Below are 10,446 nucleotides of genomic sequence, written 5' to 3'. Positions count from 1 at the left end.
AATGTGATTGTAACCCCCTTAGTTTGATAGAAAAATGCAGGATGCAGGAAATCGAGAGTCACGGTGGACTGGACGCCGTACTGGTCTCTGCAACTTCGGCAGTAGAAGCAAGGGGTGACGTTCCATATCAGTGATTTCAGTACCCAACAGGGGTCGCTCGCGCCTTTTCCGGAGCATCGCATAACAGGCACTCTGGCATGCGCGTGTTTTATTTCCGTTTCCGCTCTCAGCGCTGCGCTGTCAGGGGGAAAATGGCTGCGCTCTTTTCTTGTTGTTTGGGGTGCTGCGGAGACGGCGGTTCTGGGCATGTTCCTCTTAAAGAAATGCCTGCAGTCCAGTTAGACACGCATCATATGGGTAAGAGACAGTGGCATCGTCATATGTAACATAAATTTACAAAGGTAAACGTTTTATACTGTTTTCTTGGCCAACTGACTAAAGGTAGCTAATGTTATATTGCTAACAGTTCGCAACTAGCTTCGCAGCTGTCTGACTGGGATCTGAACATCAATATAAGTCTGGTATTTTATGGCTGGTGTAAATTAATTAAATGTTGCTTCGATTTCCCTATTGTAATCATTTTATACTAATGCTGTCTATCATTAGCTCCAACGGAGACTCAATATGGTTACGAAGCTCGTCATACATTTTCTTCTTACCGTGAAAAGACCCGACCTGTTTACATTCTGGCAGATGTGCATGTAATCGAATAGCTATCTTCGTTTTGGTCGAGGCACATTCGACACGCGCGGTCCTTAGATTATTTTAACCGTGAAGAGTGCCTGAGCAGCAAATGTAGACTACAAATGTGTTTACACGGCGGCAGTCGTGTCAAGTAATACCGTTATTAAAAAAATAAAAATAAAAATAAAAGGAAACAATACTATAGTCACCCCTTTACTTAAAACTTTAGTTAAAACACGTTGAGGCTCAGGAACTTGCTCGCGCGGTCCTAAAATTCCTTCTTAGTGACCTACCCGCAGCCTACACACAAGCTATTGTCTTCGAAATTGTGGGTTTACAACAAGAATGACATTATGGGTGCAGGCTGTTTATTTACAGGGCATTGTTTTTCAGGCTAATGTTTTAGCTGTCTTTTGAATACTGGGAACTGGGGTAAGCAGCTTCATTATACTGCTCAAAACTGGATCACCGAAATAATGTGGCGGGTTGAGAATTATGTTAAACGAGGTCTTACCGGATACACGCTCTTGTTTCTCGTAATGTACTCCCCTTTTCTTTCCGTTATTGTCCACTTCTTGATAACTTTATCCTTGTCATTGTGTGATCGTGATTCTTCTTTCTATGTATTGTGTACTGTTATCATTTGCGCATTGTTATGTATCCTATGGCACTGCTGGAAAAGAGCATCACTCACTTGGTCTTCTTTGCTTAAATTAAGGTTAAGATAAATAATTAGAACATATTTCAGTGTCTTATTTCCTGGACAATGATTAGTTAATTAACTACATTCTGTCTGGCCATTTATGATCTACATCATGTCGTAGGCCAGTGAGAAAGATTTTCTTATACTGTCATACCTATGCCCAACATGTTAAAATGGATGTAGAGCCCATATGAAATAAAGTATGATGTTTTCTGATTTGGTGTCTGATAGGCTTAAAAAGGTAAGTTTGGGGGGCTAGCCTATATCCTGTCACAGCATGAACAAAGCGCATGAATGGGAAAAATAAACGTCGATCAGCTGCTGAAAATAATTCCACCGTAGCCGGGAGCGTTTAAAATCATATTGGATGATGATTACACGGTAGCATGGGCGACCTGATCTACAAATGTATGTAGGTATTGAGCCTACACTGGCAGTTATATCGAGAAATAAGTGTACTTGACAGTTTTAAAAATATATATATTCTAACGAGTAGCAAATGAAAATTTAAGGTCTCCGTTATAAATGTACATGTTAATCTCCACAAATCTTTTGTAAAATTAGGTTACTATGGCGGCCTGTAGCGTAGTGGTTAAGGTACATGAATGGGACCTGCAAGGTTGGTGGTTTGATCCCCGGTGCAGCCACAATAAGATCCGCACAGCTGTTGGGCCCTTGAGCAAGGCCCTTAACCCTGGATTGTCTCCGGCATTAGTCTAATCAACTGTATGTCGCTCTGGATAAGAGCATCTGCCAAATGCCATTAATGTAATGTTATGTAGTGATTAAAGTCATGTTGTGCACTTGTGCCAACCAGCCCCAACACAGGGTTGCTAGGTACAATGTTAAAATGCCGTAGTTAAAGAATGAAGCAACTAATTGAAACTATTTTCAACATTTAATTCAAATAAGAACCAGAGAGCACAAATACTCCGAATATCTAGGCAGATATAAACTTTGTGCTTCATTGGATGTCTTCAATAAGGAATCTTTCAAATGCCTTCTGGCTTCAAAAGTAACATTAGTTTAGTTACTTGGCCTAGTATAATTAAAAATTACAGATGCTCTCAGATGCAGGACATGTATATATATACAGTATGTATGTGTGTGTATGTATATATATGTATATATATATATATATATATATATATATATATATATATATATATAGGCTATACTGTGTTATAACTTCTGGTTTCTTTCAAAATGTATTGCTTTTCTTTTTCTTTTTTTTACGACATTGAATGGATGATTTTGCGTCCTGCAGGTACAGATGTTGTGATCGTAAAAAGTGGCAGACGAATCTGTGGCACTGGCGGTTGCCTTGCCAATGCGCCCCTGCATCAGAACAAGAGCTACTTTGAGTTTAAGATCCAGTCCACAGGTGGGTACAGTCTCCATCAGAACAAGAGCTACTTTGAGTTTAAGATCCAGTCCACAGGTGGGTACAGTCTCCATCAGAACAAGAGCTACTTTGAGTTTAAGATCCAGTCCACAGGTGGGTACAGTCTCCATCAGCACAAGAGCTACTTTAAGTTTAAGATCCAGTCCACAGGTGGGTACAGTCTCCATCAGAAATATGAGAGAATTACCTTTCCATAAAACAATACATGTATTATAGTGAGGTCAATGCAAATACATATGAGCAAGTTAAAGTATGTAGTAGAAATAAAATCCATAATTATAATCTAATATAGGTAGATTGTGAATAAATATATCTGTAAAAGAAATGCAGCATGAAAACCAAGTGATAATTTGGCTCCTACTGGGTTCAGGTATGAAACCATGTTCGGTATACTGTGTCTACTTCAGGTTTTGTGTGTGAAGGGTCAGGTGCATTCGGTGTAGGAGCCTCCTGTATTGTCAGGGCAAGGCTGTATTGAATTGAGTCAAATACATATTTTCCATTCCTTTTGACTCTGTCCTGAGAAAATCTGACTGCACTACTCCTTGTGATGTTTCTTTCTTTCTCTTTCTCTTTTCGCTAACCGAAAAGGACGATCATATTAAACCAAAATGTACAGTCATATTAAAAAGAAGAATGAAATTGATGATGATTGATGAAAATGAATGTATTTTGAATTGAAAGTAATCTCTGGGAAATGTACCTGTGTGTAGAGATGGTCATTTCACCATAAGTGGACAGTCATCTTATCCTCTCAGCAAATAATTGTATTGTACAGTGGAGAGCAAGATCTTTCGATTGGTTCAGACACGTTCATGGTTGACTGCACACTGTTGCTCCAACTGTATCAGGAATCCTCACCCTGCCATGATTGGTCTAAAAGATTGAAACGTACCCCAGATATGTTTGCCCCTCTCACAGGTGTGTGTTTGGCTGTCTCTCAGGTGTGTGGGGTGTGGGTGTGGCCACTCAGAAGGCCAACCTGAACCAGATCCCCATGGGCCGGGACGTGCACAGCCTGGTTCTGAGGCACGATGGGTCCGTGTACCACAACAACGAGGAGAAGAACCGGCTGCCTGCCAACAGCCTGCCACAGGAGGGCGACATTGTGGTGAGGGTCTGCAGGGGGTTCTGATTCCCTCAAGCAGAGAGAGTGCAGACGGCTGCAGCTTTTTCTGCTTCTTTGTCGGCATTAATACTGTCAGGAGGGTCGTCAGCTGATTTGCGAAGTTTCATACTTTACTATCCGCTTCTATTATTATTATTTTTTTCCTCCTTTTTCTCAGCAGTTTGCCCCGACCAAGGCTCACGCTGCAGTGCGTTTTGCACACTGAGAGAAGCACGTGATGCCGAGCTCACGGTGACACAAGTCAGAGGAAAGCACTTCATGCATGTAATGCTAAGAATGCATAGAAATTATCCGGATCTGTTCTTGCCCTTTATAGCGTCTGAGAAGCACGTTGACTGAATGCTTTGTACGTATCGCTTCGAGGAGCCCTTGCTATGTGACGCTACTCATAGTGCAGTCCGTAAGTATTTGGACACTGGTACGATTTCTGTTCTTTTGGCTCCGTTCTCACACCCATTAGATTTGAAACAAAGCAATTAATAATGAGGTTAAAATGCAGACTGTCATAATTTGAGGCTGCTTACATGCCTATTGGGTGATCAATGTAGGAATTACAATCCTTTTTAGAAGTAGTCCCTCCATTTTATGGGACCAAAATGTATTTAGACAGTTTGCTTCTCAATTGTTTCTGATTAGTCAGGTGTATTTAATAATTTTCTTCACGCAGGTGTAAGACATAAGATATAAGGTACAAGGAGCTTTCAGTATCTAGTCTTGATTCAAGGCTTTCAATTGCCTTTGGAGTCCCGAGAACCAGAGTTGTGCCCATAACAGTCAAGGAAGCAATTCTAAAGCTGAGCTACAAGCGAAAAACAGTCATTGGCCAAACCATAGGCTGACCAAAATCAACCGTTTGGAACATAATTAATATATGGTTGGCATTTATATAGCGCCTTTATCCAAAGCTCTGTACAATTGATGCTTCTCATTCACCCATTCATACACACACTCACACACCGACAGCGATTGGCTGCCAGGCAAGGCGCCGACCAGCTCGTCAGGAGCATTTAGGGGTTAGGTGTCTTGCTCAGGGACACTTCGACACAGCCCAGGCATGGGGATCGAACCGGCAACCCTCCAACCGCCAGACGACTGTTCTTACTGCCTGAGCCATGTCGCCCCTAATTATAATTAAGAAGAAAGAGAGCATTGGTGAGCTCAGTAATCACAAAGCCAAAGGAAGACCTGTACAGTTGATCACCAAAGAATTGTCATGTTAATGAAGCAAAGCCCCTGTAAACCAGTAACACTTCAGGAGGCAGGCGTGGATGTCCAATGACTACTCTCTGCTGATGACTTCACAAACCGATCTGCATAGGCCACACTGCAAGATGCAAACCACTCATTACCTGCATAAAAGGATTGTCTGGTTGCAGTTTGCAGTAGTAGAAAAGGGTAGTACAGAAAAGAACCTGCAGAGGACTGATTAGACCATGGTTGACTTGTATCAGAATGATGGCAAGAGCAAGGTGTGGAGGCTAAAAGAAACTCCCAAAATGACCCCCTCCCCCCATTTGAGAAACGTGGTGGGGGTGTTATAGATGGGCATGTATGGTTGCCTCAGATGCCGGTCACCTGCCTTCATTGATAATGTAACTGTGAATGAATGAATGAATGAATTCTGAAGCTTCTCAAGATCGCTCATGCTTCCAAACTCATTTAGGGATGCATGTAATTCCTACCTGATATGGATGGGAATGCCCTAAATGAAAGGTGACAGTACATTTGAACCTCATTATTCATTGCTTAATTCCAATGTGCTAGATTTCAGAGCCAAAAGAACAGAAATTTTACCACTGTCCAAATAATTCTGTATGTCAATTTTGACTGAACATACAATATGGTTCAAAAGTCATGGGCACCCTAGATTTTGTTCGATAAATGAAGGTCCTGAATGTTTTTTTTTTTTTGTTTTTTGTTTTGTATTGGGTCTGTAAAAGAAAAGACCAATTTCCAAGCATGAAATATTCCAGAGATTTATTTTGTATTTCATTAAATGAAGTATCATATTTAGCAATAGACCCCTTTTCTGTTAAAATTTTGATTGCGGCTGTCTGGGATCTCCTGGAGAGCTAAAAGAAAGTGAGACAGACAAAGTATGCAGAAGAACTGTGGCTAGTTCTGTGATATGTTTGGAACTAACTAACCAACTAGCCAATTTACATATATATTTTTCTGCAGTTTTAAAGGTGAAGGATGATCACAACAAATATGGTCTACCTTTTACTGCTCTTTATAGTAAATATTTACAAACTTTCATTTCATAATTTTTTGAAAGCTTCTTCACTTTCCTGAATGGGATGAAAAGTTTCTAAATATCAGAAAATCCTTCACTGACCACCCTTCACCTTTAAAACTGCATCAATTCTCTTGGATACACCGTCCTGAAGTATAAGAAAATTCGAACGTATGGGAGAACTTGCCACAGTTCTGTTGATTTTGGCTATCTCACTTTCTTTTAACCATCCAGTTAATTCTAGGTTTTTATCAGAAGAGTGGTCCGTTGCTTAATATGTCACTTCACTTTATTAAAAAATAAATAAATAAATAAAAATCCACCAAAGAATTTTTGGGCGGGAAATTAATGCTTTGAAATCTCTTAAGTAGCTCTTTTCTCCTGACACATTAATGCAGAAAAGAAACATACAAGATCGAAATTGATTAAAAAATCTAGGGTGCGTAAGACTTTTGCACAGAGCTGTATACTTTTTTTTTTTCTCCTCCCCCTTTTCATTCATTGCCACGTTTATATTTTTAGGGCATCACATATGACCACGTGGAGATGAATTTGTATTTAAATGGGAAGAACATGCACTGCCCAGCCTCAGGAATCCGTGGAACCGTTCTCCCAGTGGTTTATGGTGAGATCCAAACTTTCATTTCTGTTTAATGAAGAAAAGATTCTGATCTTCTTGAGTTTGTCAACTTGATTTCCATGTTCTGACTCCTGTGTAGATGAATCTCTTTGACAGTAGCACAAATTGCCTGCTGTGTGTTAATGTGGTTTTATTAGGCGATTAAGGAGACTATAAAATGGCTTTAGTCATTTGTATTATTGCCACATCTGCGGCCCGGTTTTGAATTGCATAAGAAAGTTTTTAATATACCAGACTTTACTGAGTTGCATATACGCAGCAGGCTTTGAGTGTTACATGTATCTACCCAGCAGGCTGTACCGAGTTTTACATGCGTATACCCAGCAGGCTGTACCGAGTTTTACATGCGTATACCCAGCAGGCTGTACTGAGTTTTACATGCGTATACCCAGCAGGCTGTACTGAGTTTTACATGCGTATACCCAGCAGGCTGTACTGAGTTTTACATGCGTATACCCAGCAGGCTGTACTGAGTTTTACATGCGTATACCCAGCAGGCTGTACTGAGTTTTACATGCGTATACCCAGCAGGCTGTACTGAGTTTTACATGCATATACTCAGCAGGCTGTACTGAGTTTTACATGCGTATACCCAGCAGGCTGTACTGAGTTTTACATGCATATACCCAGCAGGCTGTACTGAGTTTTACATGCGTATACCCAGCAGGCTGTACTGAGTTTTACATGCATATACTCAGCAGGCTGTACTGAGTTTTACATGCGTATACCCAGCAAGCTTTATTGCATGAGTGTTGCATGCTTACAGCAGGGTTCAGCATAGTTCCATATGAGTTAAGTTTAGCGGAAAATTGTTAAATTAAATTAATGAATCAAAAAAGTACCCCTCAGGACATTTTGCTGAGTTTGCCTCCCAAAGTTTGTTTGTTTCCCCAAACCTTCTGTCTCGTCTCTTTCAGTGGATGACAGTGCCATCCTGGACTGCCAGTTCTCTGACTTCTACCACACGGCACCACAGGGCTTTGAGAAGATCCTGTTTGAGCAGCAGATCTTTTGAGTGGCGCTCCGTGCTCCACGAGTGCAGACCCCCGGCCCCGCACTCTTCCTGTCCGCCTGGATCCTGCAGTGTTGTGGCCCCGGCCAGCTCGTCCGGTCTAGTTTGAGTGTTCTTCCGTGAGCGTCTGTGTGTTCCTGCTGGAAAGCAGACGGTTTGGTTTTTTTTGCTGTTACACTCACCTCGCCTTTGTCATTGCTTCATTGTGAAGAGTGTGAATCATCAGAGCTGCAGTTTGTGTGTGTATAATGCCCAGAAGCTTCTTTAACACAACGTTGATATCAGTTTGTGTGTGTATAATGCCCAGAAGCTTCTTTAACACAACGTTGATATCAGTTTGTGTGTCTAGGGATGGGAGTCATTCCTTTCATTGATTCTGCACTGGTATGTATTTCAAGTTTTAAAGGCCAGTTTTATTTTTTTGTATTTTTTTCTCCCTAGATAACTCTTGACCACAAATACAGATACAGGTACTGTCTTTTCCAAAGTATTGGAACAGAAAGTCCAATTCCTTTGTTTATGCAATACACTGACTACATTTGGGGTTGAGATAAAAAGATGAAAATGAGACGAGTTCAGAATGTCAGCTTTTATTTCCTCATAGTTATACCTAGAACTACATCAAACCTGTGACCCACTGACATCAGCAATCTGTTGCATTCTTCTTTTGTGATGTTTTTCCAGGCGCTTACTGCTGCCTCTTTCAGTTGTTGTTTATTTCAGGGGGGTTTTCCCTTCAATCTCCTCTCCAGGAGGTGAAATTGGGTTCAGGTCTGGTGATTGACTTGGCCAGTCTAAAACCTTCCACTTTTTCTCTCTAATGAGGTCTCTTTGTTCTGTTGACAGTGTGTTTTGGGTCATTGTCTTGCTGCATGATGAAGTCCCTCCCAATTAGTTTGGATGCATTTCTCCATAAGTTGGCAGGCAGAATGTTTTTATAGACTTATAGACTGCTGCTATCATGATGAGTTACATCATCAATAAAGTTTAGTGAGCCCACTCCAGAAGCGGCCATGCAAGCCCAAGGCATGACACTTCCTTCACAGATGAGCTTGTATGTTTTGTCCGTAAAACTTTGTTCCAGAACTTTTGTCGCCCATCTCTGAACTTCTTTGCTAATTGAAATCTGGCCTTCTGATGCGTACCGTTGAGTGGATTGCATCTTGTGATATAGCCTCTATATTGCTGCCCTCTCAGTCTTCTTTGAACAGTTGATTGAGCTACCCCTGCCCCAAGGAGATTGTTTGTGATGTTTTGGGGTTTTTCTTCACAGCTCTCACATTGTTAGTCATCAACTGCTGTTGTTTTCCTTGGTCCTGTTTTATGTCACACAGTACGCCAGTGGTTTCTTTCTTTTTTTCAGGACATTCCAAGTTGTGGTACAAGCTATCCCCAATGCTTGTGCAATGGCTCTGATTTCCCCCCTTTTCTAAGCTTAAAAATGGGTCTCTTTTCTCACAAAGACAGCTCTCTGGTCTACATGTTGGTTAGTCTTTTCTAACACAAATGCAGTCTTCACAGGCAAAACCCAAGGTTAAAACCAAGAGTAGACATTCAGAACTATTTATTGTTTAACCAATCAATCTAACAGGACACATCTGGGCAACAAGAAACACCTGTCAGTTGCATGTTCCAATACTTTTGCTCACTATAACATTTGGTGGTCTGATACAAAAGGTGAAATGTTGTAAGTTGTTCACCAAATCTAGATGAAAATACCAGGAAATAAAAGCTGAAATTTGGATCTGTCATCTCATGTACAAAAACATAGGAATTGACCTTGTTGTTCCAATACTTTTTGAGGGGGCTGTAAATGCAACTTCTGAAATTCCCCCAAAAATATATTTGTATACACTCGTCTTAAAACACTATTTAGCTCAAGTGTGTGCATTCTAGAAATGCTAAATTCTGAGGAGTGATTCTCTGTCCTTGAGTATTTATGTCAAATCTGTTGGCAGTTTATAAAATGTAATTCTATATTTATCGTGTATGTTATATCATGTATAAATTAACTTTTGATTCAGCTGATTTATTTTAATTTTTTTTGCATCATTTTGAAAACAAATGGCTGCTTCATGACTATATTTGACAAAAATATAGCCTAGCTGTAAGGTCAAGTGTTAGCAAATTCGCACAGCTTTGTTTGATTTCATGAATTCTGGGACCGATGAGAATTTGAAAATGGTTTATAGAACAAATGTCATATCTTACTAAATGTTATTTAACCTAAACCAGACCTAAATGTTGCAGTTGGCAGTGTTTTGTTTGCACAGATGAAATGTTTGTTGAATATTGGAGAAAAACTATTCTTGACTCTTTTCTGCACTACAAATAAATAAAAAAATACAAAATACAGAGGAAAAAAAAAGAAATGCTTGTGTGGGTTCTGTGTTGACTGACTGTCATACATATGGGAAATAGTTGCTAGTTACTCATTTATTGAAGGATTTGAATAGCAACTTGTTTGTGAAAAATGTTTAACATTGTAAATATTGTAAATATTATATATTTTATATATTTTAGAAAAAAATGTTTATCTCCTACAAACCTTGTAGAGAGGATACAGGGAACCCTCTCAATTGATTCAAACCCTAGCATTAATAAGGACACATGCATGCCTTTTATCTATGTAAAAGT

The 10,446-nt window shown here is 40.1% G+C and overlaps 1 protein-coding gene across 1 annotated transcript; it reads left to right on the top strand.

Moving 5' to 3' along the window:
* The first annotated feature begins 228 nt into the window (after positions 1-228).
* Positions 229-10,181, top strand: LOC133116517 (SPRY domain-containing protein 7). Its single transcript, XM_061226154.1, has 5 exons — positions 229-357; positions 2,655-2,771; positions 3,737-3,903; positions 6,680-6,782; positions 7,715-10,181. Exons 1-5 carry the CDS (start codon positions 252-254, stop codon positions 7,810-7,812), a joined length of 591 nt encoding a protein of 196 aa, XP_061082138.1. The 5' UTR covers positions 229-251; the 3' UTR covers positions 7,813-10,181.
* The last annotated feature ends 265 nt before the right edge of the window (positions 10,182-10,446 follow it).

The sequence above is a fragment of the Conger conger genome, chromosome 17 (genome assembly GCF_963514075.1).
Source record: "Conger conger chromosome 17, fConCon1.1, whole genome shotgun sequence".
Lineage (NCBI taxonomy): Eukaryota > Metazoa > Chordata > Actinopteri > Anguilliformes > Congridae > Conger > Conger conger.
This window is presented reverse-complemented; position numbering and strand designations above follow the sequence as displayed.

Bases quoted from the DNA above. Each gene is read 5' to 3' on its own strand.
- LOC133116517 (XM_061226154.1), top strand. From the start codon at position 252: ATGGCTGCGCTCTTTTCTTGTTGTTTGGGGTGCTGCGGAGACGGCGGT. The intron at 358-2,654 runs GTAAGAGACAGT...TGCGTCCTGCAG, and splicing joins GTTAGACACGCATCATATGG to GTACAGATGTTGTGATCGTA. The intron at 6,783-7,714 runs GTGAGATCCAAA...CGTCTCTTTCAG, and splicing joins CGTTCTCCCAGTGGTTTATG to TGGATGACAGTGCCATCCTG.